The following is a 24,247-nucleotide window of genomic DNA, read 5'->3' as shown; positions in this document are numbered from 1 at the left end:
GCAGATTTCTGCTGTGCAGAAGAAGAGACAACGTTCCCGACTGTAAGCATGTTTGGGATGTATATAACACACACAGATTGACCTAAAAGAAGAAAACGCAGTGAGAGAAGAGAGAACGCTGGTTGGAGCCAGTGTAGGGGTGTGCAATTAAGTTGGATTCATCGCAAGGACCAGGTTCACGTGATCAGAATTCTGCTCGAATTCTGCCAGGGTGTTTTCTGTCTTTTTAAACAGTTGATACACATTTAACTGGGTAATAATAATATTCGTAATCTAAAAGAGAGCATATACAATCTCAAGTTTCCGTCTTCTCATAGGACTGCACACAAAAATGAGCACTCTACTTAAATACATATTTCTTTCTAAGTTTATGGGGACGCCTGAACATACAGCTCAGCGCCTCCCTGCCGTGAAATCTGGCGGCACCACTGTGAAAAGGTGCTGGCCCGTCAGGCACCCTTCTAGCAGGTCCAGTGTTCTCACGGCAGCCTGCCCGCTTCAGCCTCTGGAATGTTCTAATCAGACGTCTCTGTAGGGTGACGTAGCTCTGGCGAGTGCTGAGATTTTTTATTGTTTTGTTGAATTTAAAAAGAATGCCCATCTCGCCTCATGATATTGTTGGCAGCTGCGCTCGTGGTAACGAGGGTCCGATTACCCTAGTAAGATCCAGATGTGTGCGCTAGACAGGCCTCGGGCGGGCCTCCAGAGTCTGTTATTGGAGTGGAACAGGAGAATGTGTGCGCAGACCCGTCGATGCACCTCAGCCCTGCGTCTTCCTCCCCAGCCTCAGCTATTCGAGCAGTGAGTGACTGATGCACGGCTCTGCGAAATGCACACCTGTCTCTCCTCATCTGTAGCACAGGGGCATTATGGGAAGGGGAATGGATTGCGAGATTTCCCAACAATCATTGAGGTTAACCTGACTTGAAAGGAAAGCACGGCGAGTTGGGAACCAGCTCATTATTATGCACTTCTGAATGGACCAATATCTTACTGCCAGTGCCTTGTCTTCGTAGCGTCTATTATTAGGCTGAGTAGTGTGGGCCTCCGCAGGCTCCTGGTTCCTACCTCCTATATTGGAATGAATACATACAGTTTGTTGCGGACAGAATATTGGCCATGGGCATTTATTTCTTACTCACAGAATATACACAAAACAAACATATACAAAATAGGTGTGCTTTTGGCCACACCGTGTCCAGGGTGACTGATGCCTTGCTTCGCTTGGCAAGTCTATAGGTCCCTTTGGCATCGGCCCCTGGACTGTACCGCCTGCTGCCTATGACTTTCTTTACCGAGTACCGAAACTGCTACCCGGCGTTCCTTGGTCTCCTTGCTCCTTTCCTTTCTCCAAACAACAATTTTTGGATGGGTTGGGTGGGAAAAAGATTCCTCCTATCCTTCTGAGTCCTAAGCAGCTGTACCCGAGCGGGGTGGGCTTCTTGTTGGGAATGTGCCTCTCCTTTGCCAAGAGGCCATTCTTATACTTCTTCCTCTTTTGTTATTCGAGTGGGGGGCTGGCCCTCCCCCGGCCACCCACTGGTTACCTTCACACCTTTCTCATGTTTGGGCCATGTTTCTATGACTACTAATTGGGGGGGGTGCCACCTGGCTGCCCTCCCCTTGTGTGTGACCCTTCCTCTGCCCCCACCCTGCGCCTAACCCCCCATCCCCTGCATCCCTTTGTACGGCCCTGGGCCTATGGCATAGGCTGAGTAGTGTGGGCCTCCCCAGGCTCCTGGTTCCTACCACCTATCTTGGAATGAATAAATACAGTTTGTTGTGGACAGAATATTGGCCGTAGGCATTTATTTTGTACTCACAGAATATACACAAACCAAACTTATACAAAATAGGTGTGCTTTTGGGCACACCGTATCCAGGGTGGCTGATGCCTTGCTTCGCTTGGCAAGTCTATATGTCCCTTTGGGATCGGCTCCTGGACACGTGCCGCCACACTGAGTGGGTGGTGTCCCGGCCACTCAGGTTCCCCCAAAAGTACCCCTATCTACATCCCCGTTCTTCTAGGGCCCTCAATATGTTGTCCGTAAAAAGCCCTATACCTTTGTTGGACAGGTGAACCTCATCCTGGTGGAACATGTCGGAGTTGTTCTGGGATAGCCCATCCTTATGAAATGTAGCCCTGTGCTCTTGCAGTATTTCTTCACCGTTTTGTTTAACTTCCTCCTTGCTGTTTCAACCGCCTGTCTACGATGCGCTCTGTACCAAATTCTACGTGGTATCATCTCGGACATAAAAATCTCAGTCCCCATCCAGCAGTGTGATATGTTATGCAGGGGCTCGCAAATGTTCCTTTGCAGCCTTCCCCTACTTGTGCTGGCCAAATAGTTGCCCCCCAGGTGTATCACCAGGTACTCTGGTGGGTCTCTAAATCCAATCAAGTCCGATAGCCTGTCATTGGTATCACTACATAATATCCTTTAATATCATTAAAAAATGATGCGGGCGTGTCCCCCGCAGGGTCCATGTGTGAATTTCGCCACAAAAATATGGTGATATTTTTGCATCGCGATATTTTCGCGGCGGAATGAACACATGGAACCCTGTTGTGTATGTCCTCCCAGTGCATGCCTGGCAGGCCCCACCATGACATGATCGTCCGGGGGAAATGGAGCCCCTGCTTTACCTCCTCGATCCACCGGCCTGCTCGTGTCACAAACGAATGACCCACGATCCATGCTGATTGGTAAGGGCCTGTATCTACAGAGGGGAATGGGAGGGTGGTTATTTAGTTCCTCTCTTACATATCTTTTGTAACAGTTTGCCTTCGAACCCCCAATTTTCTTGACTCTTTTTTCTCCAAGGCCCCCCCCGTCCATGATGATGTGGCCATCCATGTGCTGATGTCGCTTAATGCCTGCCCATGCTCTGCTGCTGCGTTCTGGGCCACCAATTCCCCTATTCTAAAGGGGCCCATCATAAGCTGTTTCAAATGCAGCCCTGTACAGTGCTGGCCCAGCGCTTAAGATTTTTTGTTTTTTCGTTTCCCTTACTAAATTTTGCAAGTGTTTTTCATGTTGCTTACCCATTCTCTGGGCCAAAGCGTTCAGGGCGAGGTCCCTTATGACCCAGCCTGGCTCCTTAATTCCTTTGCCGCCAGCCCCGCCAGCCCCATGGCTAATCTGCCTTTCCTTTCCAATGCCAGCAGTAGTGCCCATGCCTTTCCTTGTGTGGGCGTCTTTTGCTCCTTTGCATCTGGCCTCAGCTTCCTGAACCCTTCCCCACTGTGAACAAGACAGGGCGTCAGCAACCTAATTTTACCTCGCCAGCAACGTGCCTGGCTCTTAGACATATATTATTTTTCAATGATTCCAGTGTAATGGTTCTCAATAGCTCCAGCACCAGTGGGCAGGATCCGCTTCCTTTATTCTGCACCTGCACCACTGCCATGTTGTCTGACCACACAGCCACCTCCTTGTTTATTCAGTTCACCACTCCAAGCACATAATGCCAACTTCATGCCATGTTTTTGGCTATTCCTCTGTGCACCATTCTGTGCCCAATATTGCCCTGAAACCGTACGCTCCTGCAGAGTCAGTGAACAATACTCTCCCTACCTCTTGGTTGACAGGCTTTTGCCAGATAACTGCGCTGTTGGAGTTTCCCAACAAAACTCCTGCCCTGTTTGTGGCCATTCCAGTGCACACCATTGTGTGCGCAATATTGCCCCAAAACCGTACGCCCCTGCAACGTCGGTGAACCATACTCTCCTTCACTCCTGGTTGATAGACGTTCACCAGATAACCGAACCGTTGAAGTTTCTCCAACAAAACTCATGCCCTGTTTGTGGCCATTCCAGTGCACATCATTCTGTGCCCAATATTGCCCTGAAACCGTATGCCTCTGCAGCGTCGGTGAACCATACTGTCCTTCCCTCCTGGTTGATAGGTGTTCACCAGATAACCGAGCCTTTGATGTTTCTCAACCAAACTCATGCCATGTTTGTGGCCATTCCTCTGTGCACCATTCTGTGCCCACTATTGCCCCAAAACGGAAGGCCTCTGCAGCGTAGGTGAACAATGCTCTCCTTCCCTTCCCTCATTCGCCAGATAACCGGGCCATTGAGGTTTCCCAAGACTTCCACCCCTACTGCCCTGACCTTTTTAAACTCCTTCCCCTAACCTAACTCTGTAATGTCTCAGCCTGGCTCCTTTCATTCTCAATTCAATGCTCCTCTGGAAAACCCTTCCCTGGGGCATTACCCTCCCTGTGAAGACTTACTTTCCTGATACAGACTGTAGTTCCCTTGTTACTGATACCCAACTCCCTGATGGTTTCTGGAGGACCGCTGCCTTCTCCTCTGGGATGTGACACGCCCCCCCCCTTGTGTCAATCTCTCTGCCAAGAAACTGTATGGCCTGTGTGGGACCCATAGTTTTTTCTCCTGCCAAAGAGATTCCCCCCATTCCACAGTTAACTCCCCAAATTATTCCAGTGTTGCCCTACATAAACCCGCCCCCTGTGGCTCTACAAACAGGACATCTATATAATGGACCATAATTACTTCTGCCATCTTTTTTGGTCAGCGCCCCTTGCGAGAAAGAGCCCACCTTTTCAAAGTATGCACAGGAAAACGCATGGGGAGGTATTTGCTAAAATAATAGTTCCCCCACCCCCAATGCATGCATAACCACTGCTGTGATGCGCCTATACCTATTCTTGCCCCTATAAACATTCTGCCAATAGGGTTTCCTCTGTTGTCCCCCTGTATTCCGCTCACACTTCTCCTAGAGCACGCTGAATAGTATATGTTATAGTCCCCCTTGTCACATTCTATGTTTGGGTAACAACCAATCTGCGTTCTAAATTCATTGTCATACTCCCTCCATGTATCACCCCCAAAAGCCTTATGTGCTTTGAACACCCTCTGCGCATATGCCACCAGCGTCATCCCCTCCTCTGGGTATTTTTGTTACATACTGGTTGACAGGATGTGGAATGCTGGCACCCAATTCTCAAACTTCCGTTCCACTGTTAACGTTGTTCCCTTTTCGTCCTCTTTCCTGTCATCACACCCCCTTTTCTGGTATTCCAGTTGAGAGAATTATCTATTTATTTTTTAATGTTTTTATTGGTATGTTTCATTTGTTTACATTTACATAATAGACAATCAATTAATAATGATTAATATCAAGAGAAGAGAAAGAAAAAAAGGGGGGGAGAACAAACTTAACAAATAGTCTTCGTTGCCACGTAGGTATGTTAGGGCACGAGGCTCGTTGTGCTTGGTCTGATGGACTGCAGAAGTTCCCTGGTGATGAGTCAGCTGGGCGTGCCTGGTCTAACAGTTCTGGGGGGCTCCCCTGCTGAGTGTCATAATTTGCCGTGATCTGTTGGTGTTCAGGTGGGTTGTAATGGCTCAGGGGGGTTTGTCTTATGACGGTTGGAACACATCCTGTATTAAAGCTTTCCAGTCTGGTTGCCCCCAGGTAACTCAGGGTGACCAAACCCAAGTTCCTTGCAAATATTTTAAAAAAGGTAGCCCCCAGGTGAGTTACCTGGGGGCAACCAGACGTGGACTCCCTGCTCACTGTGCTCAGAGAGGCACAGCTTCACCTCACTGATAAGGCCCAACAAGGCTGAAACACGTGTATGGGGTTACTGTCAGTACTCTTGTTCAGAGAGGAATTGCCATAGCATTTCGGTGCTGGACTGACCATGTGGGCGGGACAAAGACTGATATGCAAATGGATATTTCCCATCTGTGAAAGGTGCAGTGAGCAAAAAGCGTGTGCTGCAAACTCTCGTCTCAGAACAGGTTATCATGCCATGTTCTTTCTGGAGAGGAGCGCCTGCTACCTTTTTTTTAAATGTTTGCAAGGAACTTGGGGTTGGTCACCCCGAGTTACCTGGGGGCAACCAGACGTGGACTCCCTGCTCACTGTGCTCAGAGAGGCACAGCTTCACCTCACTGATGAGGCCCAACAAGGCTGAAACATGTATATGGGGTTGCTGTCGGTACTCTTGTTCAGAGAGGAATTGCCATAGCATTCCGGTGCTGGACTGCCCATGTGGGCGGGACAAAGACTGATATGCAAATGGATATTTCCCATCTGTGAAAGGTACAGTAAGCAAAAAGCGTGTGCTGCAAACTCTCGTCTCAGAACAGGTTATCATGCCATATTCTTTCTGGAGAGGAGCGCCTGCTACCTTTTTTTTAAACGTTTTTTTGGGTCAGGATCACAGATGCAAAGAGAAATTACAGTGGCAAATGTACATTCGTTTAGCAGGGTACAATTTAAACACAGGGACAAATTTGTTTCTCAGATCACAATGGGATTAATTCCTTTGGGCAACACTTTATAACTATACCAATTCACAAGGCACTGGGGTGAGATGGTGGGTTTTGAATTCCCACCATACAAATCCTGTGAAATAAACGAGAGACTTAATTGATTTATTTACAAAAGTACACTAAGGATTTACACAGACAAATGAGGGGTTTTTCAATGGGGATTTGCTAATATACACAGGCATACACAAGATTCTTCAATGGGGAGATGACTGAAATACACAGGCAAACAAATGATTCTCAATGGGGAGATGACTTAAACACAATGGCAATCTGGGGGTTTTCAATGGGGAATTTTCAGTGGGGAAAATATTGAATGCAATGCTACAAGAATACAGCGGTTATACAATTTAGGGCTGGGGTTATTGCTACTTACAGGAGAGGGCTGAACTGGATGTCAGGGAGCATCAGAGCACCACTGCTGGGGCAGCTAATGGGGTCAGCCAAGAATTTCCTCCGTCCTCCAAAGGGTCACCAAGTCAGCTATTAGGTCTCCTGGCTTCTCTGCAAGATCTAGGCCTCACTGCTTGGGTGTTGCTCCAGATTTTGGCATGTAGATCACCTCCGGGGTTAGTGGCAAGAGTCCTGATTTGAGGTGGAGTTACCTAGTTATAGGTTAAGTGACATCACTAATGTGTCAAAGTTCTTGCAAAAGGGATTGGTGGAGCGTCACTAGTCCACTCCCATCTGTCTGCTGATAGGTTCAGAAAATGTAGGAGTATTTTGGGACACCATTGGAAGGAACCACTCCATCATCTTCGTTCAACATGGGAGGTTGGTCTGGTTCAGGGACATAAAAATATTACTGCATGACAAGTGCCCTTAATCTCCATATTTTGACACATATGATGGCATGTTTGAACACTATGTGCCTGATTCATGGAAGTGTTTTATAATGGCGCAATCCCATAGGAAAACATTCCATGAATCTGGCCCTATATTTTTTTGTGAATCACATAAGCTTCGTCAGGTGTCTGTGCGATATACTGGTGCAAAGATAAGTTTTTTCTGCATTTAATCCATAATTATATCAGTTAAAAATATGTCCCATGGCGGGCGGCATATGACTCATGTGTCACAGGTTTCATCAAATGTATATGCTTCTCACAGTCATACAGAGGCCTCATTAAGTTTTTAGGTGGTGAGAAGCGGCTGGGTGACAGCGTTTCAGAAATCCTACCATGACTAGTGTGGGGTCAATATTCTTGATGTTATGTGATAAAAACCTTTCTCCCATTTTTCACTGGGAAATCAACTGCTGGGTCACTCTCAAACCTGGCCCCCACCCTTGCCATGTGCCTGTTCCTTGCTGTGACATCAAGAAGGGTCCTGTGTTGAGACTAGCAGGCACATTCAAAGAGCTAATTGCCAGCGAAGGCAAGGTTTATTGGCAGCCTAAGTGGCCTGGGGTCATAAAACTGGAGAACAGAACTACCTTTATCTTGCTCACACCGTGAATTTGATCTCAGAGCCTTCTATTCTTTCCATATTTAAGGGAAAGCCCTCTTGTTTGAAGTGAGCCAGTGTTCCCCACTGACTTTGGTCTTTTCTTTATGACATGCAGGGCTTATTTCACCCCACATAATCCCCCCTCTGAGCTATTTGATGAGTTTATGCAGAGAGAAGAGCTAGGAAATAGTGGGGTGTCCATTTGTATTGCCTGGGTTCATCCCAGGGATCTCTTTGGGAGCACAATTGCTCCTAGGTTTGTTCCAGGGTTCTCCTCCAGAGCGCGTCAGCTCTTTTCCTGGTCCAGATGGAGTGGTACACTGGTCGGTCCTCCACTCTTTTTGGCTTTTTATTTTCCTGTTAGGTTTTGGGTCCTGGGCCTCTCCCGTTCCTGCAGCTCCCCTCTGGCCTGTAGAGGCTAGGAGTTATTTTATCTGCCAAGAAGAACAGAGAGATTAAGTATTTCATACAATACCACTTTCCCAGTTAGGGATGTGAAAATTGACAACAAAAAAACAAGATGTATATTACAAAAATGTTTCCTTACATTTTAAACTTTCATAACCATTTCAAAAACACAATAATTTTTCTACTCCCGGTAAATATATGATTCTCTTCATCCGGATTCCAACTCTTCATCTTTACTCTTCGGAGGATCCTGGGCTCTATCCTCACTGGGGTCTTCAATCAGTCACAAGTTCTGCCTGCGAAGAAACTTCAACTGATTGATGTGCACCCATTTCTCCTTTGTTTGTACTCCTTTAGGGATGCAGATCTCATAGGCGACAGGTGAGATTTTCCCCACAATGTCAAAGGCGCCGCCCCAGAAAATAAGGAACTTCTGCTCTTTGGTCTGGTTCCTTTGAAAATTGTACAAGTATACCCTGTCTCCTACTTGGTACTCTTTCTTAGTGGTCTTTAAATCGTAGTGGATTTTCATCCCCTCTGCCGACTTTTCTAGATTTTGCTGAGCGTACACAAAAGCATGCTGAAGGTGTTTTCGCAAATTCTCAACATATTCATGTGTCGTGGACACCTTGATCAGGATCTGCTCTTGAGTTCTGTAGAGCAGATGCTGAGGTAGCACCATTTTTCGTCCAGTCATTAGCTTGAATGTAGACATTTTTGTCGCAGGAGAAGGTGTAGACCTGATCGCCATCAGGACTAGCGGTAATCCAAACAAGGCCCAGAGTCTGCCACAAACTTCTTTAGAATGCCCACTGAACTCCCCTACTAGAGGCTGGCCAGTAGGCAATGTGGAGTTTTCTCTTTACCCCAAGTATCTCCCACATATTTGTCATCACCTCGCTAGTAAAATGACTTTCTCGGTTCGACTCAATCCTTTGGAGAAGGCCGAAATGCGAGAATTGTGATTGATCATCAGGGCATCTGCTGTTTCTGCCTTGCAATTTGGTGCCAGGAGACATTACACCCACTTGGTAAACAATCACGTCACGGTTAACATGTACTTGTTTCCTCTAGAGGAGCGAATCACGGGCCCGATGAAATATACTTGCAAATCTGACCAAGGCAGTGTCATCCCCCTTTTCTGTAGGGGACCTCTGTGTGTGAAGGAACTTGGCAAAAATTACGCACACACAAGACACCCCTTCAAGTATTGGTCGAGATCCTGCCCATGTGTGGCCAGTATGCAACGTCTCACAAGATTTCCAAAGTTGACTGAAACCCCCTATGACTGGCTGTGGCCATTTCATCGGCGTGACTTACCATCAGGCTTCAGAATGAAGTAGGTACCACCCTCTGCTCACATCCAGAGATGGATCTCCGCACCAACAACCCGTCTTGGATTCTAACCATTTTGTAAAACTTCATCAACACCCGGAGATCCTCTTTCCCGATGTAATCAGATTCGGTCAGAGGAAACTTCATGTGGTCTTCAATGTGTTGATCACATTTCCCAATAATCGGATTCCTTTTTTGTGCCATAATCAAATCAGCAACCAGGGTTTCCTTCTCCACTGGGCAGCTGAGGGTTCATTCTGAGCATGTGTTTGAGACCTGGTGAGAGCAGTGACCTGGATTTCCCCCAACAGGGACTCGATCTCTATGAGATCCCCGTGGATGGCTCTGGTTTTGGTCAACTCGTCAGCCAGGTTTTGTCTCGTCCCTCCTGTGAAGATACTGGTGGGGGTGCCTGTACTTCCGCTCTCTATATGGTAGAGGAGAGGCACAGAGGACCCCAGCCAAGATTTTCAATATGGTAGCAATGGACGAGCAATCAAGGCCTAGCTTCTCGGGAGGTGATACAGGCTGGTTCTTAAGTACAGTGTAGTCCCAAACCCCCACAAAGGAATGTCCACACATTGTATTACTGAAAGCACAGTCTTTATATAATGAATATTCAAAGGTATGTACACGATCACAATAACGCACTTTGTACTCGAGATCAACAATGATAAATATATACAATTCTAAAGTGGTACCACCAATGTTATCAAATCTCATTAAAGTGCATCATCTGTACAGTTAAAATGTCACACAGATCAATAACAGATCAATAATGAGGAAACCAGCAATAGAGATAGGAAGGAACGTAAGATGGTTGAAACATTAGGCAGAATGCTGGCCTATACCGATAGGCACAGTTCTGTGTGGAGATCCCCCCACCTGGGCAACCTGTAAAATAAAGATATATAGCACAAGCCCAGTCCATATATTGTTCAATAGCCTTATTCCCTCCTATTAAGGTTTTACCCCCCCCAATGTACCTGGTGGAGTAGAGTTCTTCGAAGACGCGTCGAAGGATCCTTCTTGAGTGACTCCCTATAAAGCAGGAGCCACGGATCGTCGAGAGGCGTCGAAGATGGTGAACTTGTCGTTGACGGCGGCAATGAGAAGTTCAAGGGTGCGGAGACACCGATGTCGATCCAGGCGGTGCTCGTCAGCGACGTCCTGCGAGGATGAGGTGTGCTGGGCACCTCGGCGATAGATTGTTCAGGACCGCAAAGAGTTTCAGAAGAGCTGTGGCCCAATCGAGGGCGTCGAGTCGTCAAAGTCTTTGTGGCCTTCAGGTGGCGGGAAACCCACCGGCGGATTCTCCTCGGCGCTTTGGTCGTCCTTGACTTTCTCCGGCAGGACAAAGCGGTCGACGATGCGGACAAGGGAGTCCTTGGATTCAAATGTTCTTAGGCAAAGGAGCGGGCGGCTCCGGTCGTTGGCGCTACGGCGTCAAGTGGTCCCCACGGCTGGGCAACACAACTTCGACGGGCCTCCAGCGGTTCCACAAACCTGCGAACCCGGGTCGACGGCAATGGACTTCGACAGCGGCAAAGTCTGGGTGCTTTGCTTCGTTCTCCTCAGCGGTCCCGTCCCGCGTCGGCAGCCTTTCGAGGGTCTGATTTCCAGGGAGCTTCGGCGAAGGTTAGCGGTGCTCGATGGTCCCTCAGAGCACGGGAAGAGGGCGCCTTACCAGGTCCTCTCTCGGATCAGTCCTTGACGTATTCGGCAGCTTTCAGATTAGGTTGAAGCAAATGCAACAGCAAGTCTTCGTCTTCCAGCTGGGCGTCGAGGATCAGCAATTCCAGTTACTCTTAAAGTGTAGACACAGCTTCTGAACGCTTCTGAATAATTTCCAGTGGTGAGAGGTCCCCAGATATACTATCTTGTCTCTCATCCACACTGCTGGGTCACTCTCAGCAGTCAATCATACAGAAAGGCGTTCATGCAGTCAGTCAGCCAATCAGGCACACAGTGCATTCAGGCCATCCTCCTCCCTCTCAGACACTCACAACAAGGAATGTGGATTGGGACAAGAACCCAGCCATTCAACACTAGACACTGCATTCAGGCCAGTTTCGGGCAGGGCTATCTCAGTCTTTGTCTCTCATGCCAGAAACCAGACAACCACAACAAGAAGTGCATATTGGTCGCACACTCCATTCACCCAGGTCCCACCCACAGGAAGTACCCACAACATACAGTCACTGGGAAGGCTCCAGCTAGTCCGGCCAAGCCTTCACAACAACACCATATATGGCACTTCCACCCAACAGCCAGTCAGGGGGAAGGGACAGAGTCAGGGCTTCCCAGGACTTTGGGAAAACAAGGTAATAGGTAATAGAAAGCAAGAGGCCACAGGGGCCATCTTGTTTTCTATCAGGATTCAACTGATTCCAATGGCAGGGCCTGGGGATCCCCAAAATGGAGGATACTCAGCGCACCTGTCAAAGTCAGCATGGAGCTGCCACCAGCCCATACCCTGCTCTGCGGGCCACCCACAGGTGCCCAAAAACATACACTAGGGGCACAGGGTTGTACCCCCACCTATGGGGGCCGTAAGGGTATCCCATGGGTCTGTTCACCAAACCAAAAGAGAGAGAGCTGCACCGCCAGGAGTCCCACATGAACTCCTGCGCGGAAAATACGACAGAACACACAATAAAAAGGCAGTAAAGGACAAGGATACAGAGGCCCTGTCCCTCCGATGCATTTCCAGCATCACACCTCTATTACGGAGTGACCCTTCATCATTTTCCTCTAGATGGTCATCTCATTAGAGGTGGCCAGATCATCAGTGGCTTGTATTAATTTCCCATGCTTGAGCGGTTTCTTGTTTGCATACAGCATGCCTCGACTTTTCCAATTCATCAGGTGCTCCACAAAACCATTCCTGACATAATCTGAATCAGTGATTATGACCAGTTCGTGGAGTTGGTGCTGCACGGCCGTGAGGATGGCTTGAATAACCGCCATCAACTCTGCCACGTGACTATTTCGGGGACTGATCTTGTACCCAGCGGAGGACTCTGGGGTGTCATTCACCCAGGCATTCTCAAAGCCTGTCACCAGTTCTTTATCCCTGTTGTTGTCAACATGGTAGGAGCACCCATCCATATAAACTGTGGGTATCCCCTGGTACGTGTCTTCCTCATAGACTTTGAGCGGGAAAGTCAGGTATGCCTCCATGTTGTCTTGGATTTTTAGACTTTCATCCTGGAGACAGTTTTCTTGGGCACAATCATGTAAGTCCGCCAAACCTTGCGCTGGGGGGACCTTTTCTGTTTTGGCCATATCTGACCTCCACAGGAAAGCCTTGCATGGACAGAATCCAGGAAGTAATTCTGGTATTACTCACATTCTCTGTCTGGATTCGGTCACTCTGGAGATATTGCAAGGGCTGGTGAGGACTCTCAACAATGATGTGCTCCCCCTGGATGAACGGGTAGTATTTCTTCAATGCCCATACCGTTGCTATGCGTGCCTTTTCACAATCGTTGAATCTTTCCTCCACATAGGAGAAAGGCTTACTCGTATACGAGATGACTTTGGTGACCTTGTGGTTCTTTTGGTATAAAACTGCGGTAAAGCAAGTATTTGAGAACCCCGTCTCCAAGAAGAACTCCTTGTTTTTGATGGGGTAAGCCAAACAAGGCGCTTGTGAAAGGCTTCTCTTGAGTTGTATCACTGCCTTGGATTCTTCTGGACCTACTCCCACTTGACCCCAGCCTTCAGTAAATAGACCAAGGGTCTCGTGACCTCTGCGTAGTCCTCTGTGAACTTCCAACTATAATTAGTAGGTCCAAGAAGGCTCTGTAGTTCACACAGAGTCGTAGGGTGTTTTAATTCCAGTAAGGCTTCCACCTCTGTCGCCTTAGTACTGAGACCCTCAGCGGTGATTTCATGCCCTAGGAAGTTCACGTGGGTCTTACATCATTGCGCCTTCTAGAAGGACAGTTTCGCTCTGACGTCCTACAACTGGGTCAGAACATAGCATATTTCAGCTATATGTTCCTCCACAGTTGAGCTTTTGATTAGAACATCATCTACATAGGCAAGGGGGTTTGAGTACACGTGTACTGCTGCCCCCCAAAGGTAAAGGCAAGCTTGCACTGGTCTTCCCTACTCACAGTTACTGTCCAGTAACCGTTGGTCAGGTCAATGGCAGTATACAACTTTGACCCTTGGATCTGGGCCAGTCCCTGATCGATGTACGGAAGAGGCCATTGGGGCATGTGGACCCGTTTGTTTAACTCCCTAAGGTCTCCGCAAAGTCTCTATTGGCCATTGGATTTGAGTATCCCAAGCACCGGGTTATTAAAGGTACTGTGGACTGGACAAATTATCCCACAGGATTCTAAGTTCTTTATAATCTCTGTCAGTGACTCCATAGACGCAAAGGGCAACTGGTATTGCTTCATGAATACGGGAGACATCCCAGGGTCTGTTGGTATGGAGGTGGAATGTATCTCGGTGCGACGACAGTCATAAAAGTCCATGAAAAAATCTCTTTAAAATGCATAAACACCTGTTTCAGCTTCTGCTTTTGCTCCTTAGTCTCACAGACATCAGCGAGGTTGATTTGTTCCTCAACCATCTGCCTGAAGCCCGGAAATACCTCGGGTTTTGCAATTTGTGCGCCATCCTCCAGTTGAGTGGAGAGATCTCTTGTTATGGTGTTGGCCTGGACAGGAAGTTTCAAGGAGGGGAGGGAGCCCCTGTTGACTTGAAATACCACCTCATCCTTCCTGATGTTGCAGGTTACCTCTTGAGGAAGAGTACACCAAGAAATTCCCCCCTTATAGGGTGAAAATCATTTCTGGAGGTATGTCATTGTCACAGAGGTAACAGTCATTTGCAATCTGTTCCATGAGCTCATTCCCTAAGTCAATGGAAAAATGTTGGGCGCATCAACCGTCATTCCAATAAAGGTGTCTGCGCCCATAGTGATACTCCTAGGGTCGCTGTTATCCACCAATATTCAAATGGTGTCGTGTTCTAAGTCAACTAGTGGTGTCGGGTTCAAATACAACTCTTGCTGTTGGAGGTGATAATTTAAATTTATATAAGCGTCCGGGTTTTGGAGGTTCTGTCCTCGCTTAATTTTTAGGCGAACAGTGAATTGTCGGACCAGTCCTGGGAGGGTGACCTCTTGTCCAGTTTGAACTTCAACTGCATACGGCAGCAATTGGGCTGACAGAAATGCTTTCTCAGGATTGTTAAAGCCCATGGGGTTACCTCCCAGTCGGGACCAGACTTTATAGTATATATTAGGTCCAAATTAATTGCGAACCGATTAGGAATGTCACTGCCTAAGTAAAATGCAAAGGGGACATCTCTCACAACCCAACAATTATCATCAATGCTTTTGTCACCAATGGAAATTTTCAGCATGCACTTGCTAGGCAGGAGATGATTGGAATTTGGAGTTTCCAGTCCCATTTCCCACTTATCAATCAAGTGAAATGTGGGAATGGTCTGATCTTTTGGTAGTTTCCTGAATAACGCTTCGCTGATTAAGCTTTTTCCATTATTCAGGCATACTATGCCGAGAACAGGCCCCGCTCACCTCTCATTTACCTGAATGGGGAGAAACAGCTGTTCAACCTTTTTCTGGATATCAGTCAAGCTCTGAGCTGGATGTTCATCATCGTTTGTCATGGGATTTGGGTTCTCTTCAAATTGTGGATTGGTATAGCATTTCAGGTTATTTCCTTCCAGTGTGGAATGGCACTTGAAACTGGAAGGAAGGTTGATGTTCAAAAATGGATAAGGGTTCCCAACACCAGTTAGTTCTCCTACAGAGATTACAGTGATGTCAGGGGCGTGACTGTTCCTAAAGTGGAATTCGATTTTGTCAGACCGCTGTTCGATCATGTGGCATGTGCCATTTAGACTTATGAACAAAACTGCACGAACAAAACACCCATTACGAGTACACGCATTTCTTCAAAGGTGACCTGTGATGTTATTGGCACAGTACAAGTCAATTTTTCATAGTGGCTCCCGGACATTTTTAATGGAATACTACCAGCACTCATTACTGTACTTTTAATAGTGCAGTGGCAACATTTTCCAGCAAAAGTGCCATACATTTCTTTATCTAGTGGTATACATTTCTTTGCCTAGTCCCATCATTTGTCCGCAGATCTGACCCAGATTTAGTGAGGCAGTACCAGTATTTCTTAAAGGGGTTGCTATATTTCAGCATTGTGTTGCTTCGTGTTGTCTTGCTGAGCTATCCTCCCTTTCAGAGCAAGACTGGCCTACTTTATTTTTTAAAGACTACACGTTAGCAGTGTCAGTAAAAAGCCCAAGAATTGAATGTTCATAGCTTCTGAATTCCTCTTTCATCATCCTGAGCAGACTGATAATAAGCGAGAGAAGATGTCATTGCCATAAAGAACTTAAACCCACAGTGATTCGAGTTAATTAGCTTCTGCAACCTCTTCACTACTAGGTAGCTAACACAGACTGTCCCAACCCTACCAACCTTTCAAAAGGCACTGGCCTATCCATAGATATGCTCATTTCTATATCGGACAGTCCATAGAGACACTGGTAAGTTTGAGGTGAAATCAGCCATAAGTCAGTTATGCCTCCCTCACGCACCTGTGACTCATAGTGCTGCAGACTGTGGAACTTTCAGAGGAATCGGCCTGTTATGATATGACTGGTTATTTATAACGCACCTATTACCCAGAGGTTTCTAAGGGCGGGCCCAGGGATCGAACCTGTGGTGCACGTTGCCTGAGCTAACCTCCCGAGGAAACATAGCTTAGTGTTAAAGCACCTTTTGGAATGATTCAGGTTTAGCTTTCGAGTTCCTGCTTCAAATCGTGCACTGATTGGTTAGTGAGTTGTTGTCCTTGTTGGAGGTCTGCAATGTTTATCGCAATTCCAAAATGCAGCAAGCAGTGCTTATGTTGTGTGGGTGTTCCCTGGCACTTATTTTTGAGTCTGGGCACTTTTTCTCTCAGACTCACTTTAATTATGAAGTGGTGATAGTCAGTGCATCCATCAACCCCAATGGGCAGGTGCGAGCTGTAGTGTAACCCCAAATATGTTGGCACTGTGGGGAGCAGCTATGGGTGGTGGCAGCAGTGGCCCTGTCCCCCCTCTGCCCCCCCCCCCCCGCAGTGTCACAGGAGTGCTAGAAAATGTTTGGGGCCTGGCCCTTATTTTGTTTACAAATTAAGCACGGACAGCAAAGGCTGAATATCCTTTCCACATAGCAGCAGCGATTAGTATCCAAAGCGCTGATCAGGGGCCATTAAACTCAATTTCATAAAAAGTTAAAGTTTGTTTAATGCTTTTATGTAGCGCCCAATGCAAACTCACAGCCACTTCAGAGAGCTGTATGTCAATTCTCAGAACGACATTCATTGTAGAAGTAGTACAAGCTCTTTTCAGTAGCGCTTCTGTACTGCGCCAGTCCTCCTCGCAACTACATACTCTTAATGGAATAGTAAATGGCCCGGCATCTCCACCTGCTTGCAGTCTCAGCAGAGAGTCCACGGATTGAGTGTGCATAGCAGTTCTTTTTTACTGTGCAGTTGGACATAAAATGTGCAGTAGGAAAAATAAATGTACAGTTGGAAAGAGGTAGATACGCAGTTGGTAAATGGAAACAAATTAGTCTAGCCAGCATAAGCCAACACTATTGCATTAAAGTACAGATGGGGAGAAATGGCATATGAGGAGGGACACAAAGCTTGAAGATGTTGTTTGGTTATGTGCCCACTCATTGAATGTTCATGGCCATGCTGATCCCTATGGCCATTCCGGCCCAGTTCCTGCCCCTCCCTGCCCAAAACACCTCCTCATGGGAACTCTTTCAGCTCGCTTTAATCAACTACTTACCATCAAACTTTGTGCTCCAAGTGCTTGCTGGTGTTTTTACAAAGCAGTCTTCTGAGAGGTAATGGCTTAAGAAACACACTACTGGTGTAATACACATGTCTGCACCAGGCCTGGTTTCAGCCACTCACTTAATAAGTACTCTAGGTGGCCTTCAGTGAAGTCTTGTTAAAACAAGCATTGGCAAAGCCAGCAGTTTTGGCTTGTGTATGCACATTAGACATTTGCCAGGAACTGCAATTAGATGCCCAGGTCCTTGCACCATTATGCACCTGCTACCATGAATAGTCCCTTAATACCACGAGAGTGCCTGCAAATGCCTGTCAATCCCTACACAAGAGCCCAAACTGTTGGCATTGACAATGCTTGCTTGTTTTGTCTTATTGGAACGAATAACAAAGTTCACTGCAGATAACTGCCCCTGTTCATCCAACATTTATTCCGAAAAGGCTTCTTTCATTAAACAAGAGATGTTGGCATTAGCAAACAGTTCATTTGTGACGTACTGCGCTAAAGTTTGGGTTACATGTAAAAAGGCTCTATTATCAGAAACATAACTTCATGAAAGATACTCCTGAAAATTATTTTTTTAAAATTAGATTTTTATATCAAACATGTGTTTCCAATAAATATGGATATCAGTAACATTACATAACTGTAAAACCTAAATCATACTAATATTCTATATTGATATATTAAGAATAAACTATCTTAAATCATCATGCAACCTTATGCAATTAACTCCTAACACAACAGTGGTAATTACATATTATATTCATTATAAAATGTAACTAACTGACACACACAACACGAACTTGACACAACCAACAACACACAAAAACACATCACTCATATAAGTTATTGAAAGGATTCCATAATGAAATATATAAATCTTCATGATCCTTGTTTAATAGCACTACTTTCTCATATTTTGATAATATTTGCATCTCTACCAACCAGTCTTCCGTAACAGGCTCTTTCCTGGTTATCCAAACCCTAAGAATTAACTTTACAGCAACCACCAAGGGCTTATCAATCCATGTACCATATTTCTTTGCAGTTGAGCATCTCCCACTATGTAACAGTAAGATAATGTGCGCAGCTGACCTAGGAATAGTTATATTTAAAACCATGTCTATTCTATCTAAAACCTCCTTCCAAAAAGTGTGCACACACGGGCAGCTCCAGAGTAAGTGTAACAAAGTTCCCCTATCCTTTCCTCAACTCCAGCACACAACATCATCCAGTAACTTAAGTTTGTGCATTTTTTCTGGGGTCCAATACAGTCTCCCAACAACTTTTTGTCTTATTGACCTCAAACACGTATCCATCTTTGTCTTAGGGCCTACTCTGAGTAATTACTCCCACTCCTCCTCAGTTATTTTCAAATTAATGTCATTCGACCAGACTTATTTAAATTTTATCCAGGAACGTGCATAATCAGACTCCATAGACATGAAATGCATATAAGTGGATACCCCATGTTCCGTTCAATTTACAGATTTCTAGTCTATGTTCTAGCTCTTTATCAAGCATATCAATTCTTTGATTTAGCAAGGATCGCAGCTCTATTTAGTGGCTTAATTCTCTCCTATTTAAACAAAATTTACATTGTAATTCCTCAAAACTTACAGGGTCATCACGAGTTGGGTGGTAACCCTTAAATGCGGGAGTAACGCTATTACCGCCGCATTTAAGGGTCCGCCAAATCACGGGGTTGCCAGTATTGACTCCCAGCTCTGAGCTGGGGGGGAAATCTGCTGGGAATTTTCCGATTTTCAGCAGTAATACCGCCGTCGGTAATCACGCTCAAAATTCCCCATTGAGTCCAATGGGGAATTCCCGAATGGGCCCAATGGGAAATGGGGAAGGACCGTTCTGCTAAACCCATGATCCGGCGCTAATAGCGCTAGACCGGTTGGTGGTAGCGCTATTTGCGTGGGCGGTATCCCAGCAGGAATACCACCGGGATACCACCCAACTCGTGTTGAGGCCCTTAGTATCCTATTTCCTTCTAAAATATTCCTCACTCTTAAAATACCTTTTTTTTTAATCCAACTATGCCAATGTAGGCTTCTGTATTGTAGTTGAAGTGCCTGATTATGCCAGATTGAAGCATCATACCATATCCCAATATGCTGATCATTTTCCTTAAACCATGTTACCAAAGATTTCTTAGTTGCCACTATTGTCTGTAATCTCGTGTTTTTCCCCCAATACCTTTTCCATTGTATATAAACTATCTAAAGCATAAGGTTTACAAGCATCCCTTTCTAGTTTCAACCATACCAGACTTAATATATCTGCATTATTAAAATAGTGTGATGCTTTCTTTAGAAGGAATCCTCTTTAGTATTTAAAAAGATCTGGGTATCCCAATCCCCCCTCCTGAACTTCACATAGTAAAATATAGTTCGGAATACGTGGCTGTTTACCAATCCGCCATAAGAAATTCTGAAAAACCTTTTAAATTTTCTGTAAAGCTTTCTTTGAAATTGGTAAAGGGAGTGATTGTATCATATATAATACTTTTGGCAATAACACCATTTTTATTGCATTAATCTTAGCCCACACGTTCAAAGTTAGCTTTCCCATTTCCTTACACTGATTAAAAATGTTCCTATTATCTTATCAACATTTAATTTAAATATTTTTTTAAGATCCCTAATAATATGTATTCCTAAGTATTGCACTCCATTCGGGGACCATCTACAATTCCAAGATTCTAACACATCTTTATGACATACAGAAGAAAGAGGAAATATTTCTGTTCTATCCCAATTAATTTTATGTCCTGATAACTTCCCTACTTCTTCGAACATTGCTTTCAGAGCCGGGTCACACTCTGAGGGATTAGAAAGAAGTATTGTCATATCATCCGCATAAAATAATATCTTTAGTTCAGTATCCCCTATTTGAATTCCCTTTATTCTTCCACATTGCCGGATATATGCTGTCACTGGTTCTAGGGCTAAATTAAATAGGAAAGGTGATAATGGGCATCCTTGCCTGCTACCGTTTGATAGTGGAAATTAGTTTGATATTAATCCATTAACTTGTACTTTTTCTGATATTTCCCAATGTATACAATTTACTGCCTTCATAAAAACTGGGCCAAATCCCATTTTCTTTAACGTAAATTCTAAAAATGTCCAGTTGACTATCAAAAGCTTTCTCTGCCTCAAAAAAGGCTAACACTGAATCTGACTGTCTATTATTATGTGTTCCCAATGCATCCAAAACTGTTCTAATGTTATCATAGCCAGATCTCCCAAGTGTAAAACCCACTTGAAACTCATCAACAGGCCTCCCATGTATCCATACAATCTATTTGCCCATATTTTGGTAAATATCTTTAAATCAACATTTAATAATGATATTGGTCTGTAATTACCACACTGTCGATGATCTTTGTCCGGTTTGGGAATTAAAATTATTAAGGCCTCCTTCAGTGACTCACATAGTGTCCCAGTCAATAATAAATCGTTGAACACCTCACAAAGGATTGGCGATAATTGAGTTGGAAAGAGTTTATAAAATTCAGGAATGAATCCATCCGGCATTGGTGATGTCCCACTATTAAGTTTTATTTGCCTCAAGTACCTCACTGACCTCAATATCAGCTTCTATTTTAGTTTTCCCTTCTGATGATAATGTTGGGAGTTCAACTTTACTGAAAACATTATTAAGATCGTCATTACTTGGAAAAATGTCCTCTTTATACAGTCGCTAATAAAACGTTCTAAAGTAATCACAAATCTCAGTGTTTTTTAACAGAGTTTACCCTTCTTGAGTTTCTCTAGATTTGATATATGTTTCATCCGTTATACCTTTTAATTTATTAGCCAATATCTTGCCATTCTTATCTCCAGACGCCTGAAAATTCTATTCATAACAAAAACTCAAAATGGTTTAATTGAACAAAAGCAAAAAAGATAAATACATTTTAAATGTAATACACATACATTATTGTGCATTATCAGTGGACTGTCCAACACGTGTTTCACTCAATGAGTTTCCTCATGGCCTGAAATCATTTGTATTGTGTTTCATATTATTATTTAGTAAGCATATGCCAGCTTAGCTCATGATACATCAATGGTGCCGAGTTTTCCTGAAATCTGGCCACTAAAATCCTATTATGAAAAGCAAACAAACAAACAAACATAGACAAAGTCAATAATCAATCAAACAATGTGAAGGGAAGAGAAGAGGGAAAGGACAACTGAAGAACAATTATATTTGTGCTCGTCGTTAATACAAACAGGTAAGAAACACAAAGTTCATTATGAAATGACATTTTATCCTGTTTGTTTTTTCATAGCATATTGATGGTTCCTCGCACACCTTTGGGAAGAGAAGGGCAGGACGATAACGTATAAAATTCCCACCCCTTAGCGTCGTAAGAATTGTTCTCCCGAACAACCTTGTACAATGGGCAACATTGCATGAAATGCATCACATCTTCCACCCTGTTGCGTAACCTTCGTACCCAGATGCATGAACCATTTTTGGATTTACTCCACTTGGTTCCATGTCTTAAAATCGCGGCAAAAATGGCTGTGAATACAAAATAGTGCGGCAAAAATGAAGTGGTTTTTTGCGCCACAATCATATAAAGGATGCGGGGGACACTGCCGCACCACTGGACCCATTATACCATTTAAGGTGACCGGGGGACACCCCCGCAACTCCTGCTCCCCTTAAATGGTATAATGGGGTACACCTTTACCAGGTCAAACCACAGCATTTTTGCCGCAATTCTTTTTACCAGCGACATTTTTCCGGTGATTTTATTACCCGATACCCTTCACTTATACGTTTCGCTTTTCAGCGCTACAATGTTAAATCTGAGTTTCGTTATTAGCCAACGCCCATATCTTTGGGTGACCCAGAGTAAATAATGCTTGCACACACCCTTGTGCATTTCAAAATAACATAGGTTTGCACCCTCGGCTTAACCAGCTCTTGTTCTTCCCCTAATCTATTTCAGAACTCAATGTGAGTGCACTTAAGTGTACTTTTCCAGATTGCACTCATCGATCGTGGGTTTTCAAACAATTGCCCCAGACCCATACTTGGTCATTGTGTTTGTAATATACCCTAGCCAGGCATATTCCAACAATAAAATGAACACAGACATGTAATAAGGCTTAGCAGACAAATTACTAATTTAGTGCATTATGGGAAAATGGTATCCAAATGATAACAACATAATCCAATACTTTGTTTTGACTTATTCTACAGGAAACCCTACTTTTAATTATTCGTAACTCTATTCCAAGATGGCTACCTTTCATATGGCTGTGGTGTGCCGTTTTATTGCTGAAGTAAAATAATTTGTGGTACTTTACTTTGCCAAAACTGCTTCATGGGGAAGTAACTGGATAGACATGTATGAAAGGATAGCGGCCTTAATTGGGGTGGGAGGGGTGTGGTGTTGCGTTGGGAATAGGGGAGCAAGGGTAACCCCATTTAAGCAAAAAAAGTGACTTATAGTGGTTAGGGAAGCTCTGATTCTGCACAGGAACATTCAGGCACTGTTGGCCAGAGCATGCTCGGATAGATGCATTATTTTGTGCCAAGGGTCCAGGGAAGCGGAACAGATCCAGAGACAGCAAGGATAGTAGCCACTGAAGGTAGATGCGGTTCCCTTCCAAATGGTTAGATGTGTCAGGAATAACAGATTGAGTGGCCAGGTGAGAGAGAGAACATAGGAGGTTGGGCCTTTCATGAGTCTAAGCACAAGAAGTGAGCAGGGCTACACAGTGATCAAGTCAGGACAAACACTGGCAGGAGCAAAACGGGTTGGGGAGCTCCATCGATGAAGGAAGACCTAAAAACACGTGCATATGGAGGAAAGGGAATAAGAGGAGAGAACAAGAGGAAGAACATGGCGAAAGGAGATTATAGAGAATGAAATACAATAGACTGTTCAATAACATTTAATTCATATGCATCTCAAGTGTGTTTCATAGAAAAAATGCAACATGTTATTGAGGAGAGGTGCAGTTGCCTTGCAAACACAGAGGAGCTCATTTTAATTAAATTCGTAATTTGACGGCGGGGAGTCATTACATTTGGACTGTAACTTAAACGGCTCGCTGCCGCCAAATGTTTTGCACTGCACTAACCATGCACTTTTGCACTCCGCGTGCAAAGTGAATAAACGCTGGCAGGCATGCGAGCTAGCCAGGCAATGTTACAATGCGCAAGCATGTGGGGAGGGTTTAATTGTACACGCTGCCTGCTATGCAAGCATGGGGAGGCAACATGCTCAATGGATCCCTGTTGGGCCTGCCTAATGCTGGGGCATATAGTGGGCGGACATTATAGGGATCTCTAGAATTTGCACCGGCATGAAAATCCACGCTGGTGCAAAAGCTGGAGTATTAGTATGGCGAGAGTAGGAGAGGCAGCGTTCTGCCCGTTCTCTGTGCCTTACAAATGATTGAATATGAGCCGCAACGTGAATGAATGCTGCACGCAAAGCTTCCACGTCATTCATTTATGTCTATCTTTTCCGTGTGTGATATCTGATGGGAATTTGTGCAGTTGGAAATATTCTACAAAATAAAACCCTTGGGAATAGTGTCTGAACCCTGCTTACCCTCCAGAGCATGTCTCATGTACATTCGTGGGCATTGCTTGTCGTCCTTTCTACCATGGCACCCTCAATCCAACCTCCTTTATGACCGCCCCTCTCTTCATTATCCAGGCAGTGACTGCCGTACACAACAGTGCTCAAAGAAGTGTATCCTCAGACACCTACGGGTAAGCTAAAGGATCCCAACATGTCAAACATTAAGCTAAAGGCATTTGAAAAGAGTCATATTCTTGGGGTTAGGTGTAAGTGGGTCACCTCAAGTGAAGAAACATCAAGGGTCT

The 24,247-nt window shown here is 45.0% G+C and overlaps 1 protein-coding gene across 1 annotated transcript in view; it reads right to left on the bottom strand.

Annotated features, from left to right (window-relative positions):
• Positions 1 to 5,894: 5,894 nt before the first annotated feature.
• The window catches only part of LOC138580906 (uncharacterized), a 191,720-nt gene continuing 173,367 nt past the window's right edge, over positions 5,895 to 24,247 (bottom strand). The window contains exon 4 of the mRNA XM_069651829.1: positions 5,895 to 8,196. Within this exon, the coding sequence (XP_069507930.1) occupies positions 8,193 to 8,196 (4 nt within the window). The 3' untranslated portion in view covers positions 5,895 to 8,192. The remainder of the gene's footprint in view (positions 8,197 to 24,247) is intronic.

Source organism: Ambystoma mexicanum, chromosome 3p, assembly GCF_040938575.1.
Source record: "Ambystoma mexicanum isolate Mex_15411 chromosome 3p, UKY_AmexF1_1, whole genome shotgun sequence".
NCBI classification, from domain to species: Eukaryota; Metazoa; Chordata; class Amphibia; order Caudata; family Ambystomatidae; genus Ambystoma; species Ambystoma mexicanum.
Note: the sequence above shows the minus strand (reverse complement) of the source record. Positions and strands in the feature narration are given on the sequence as shown.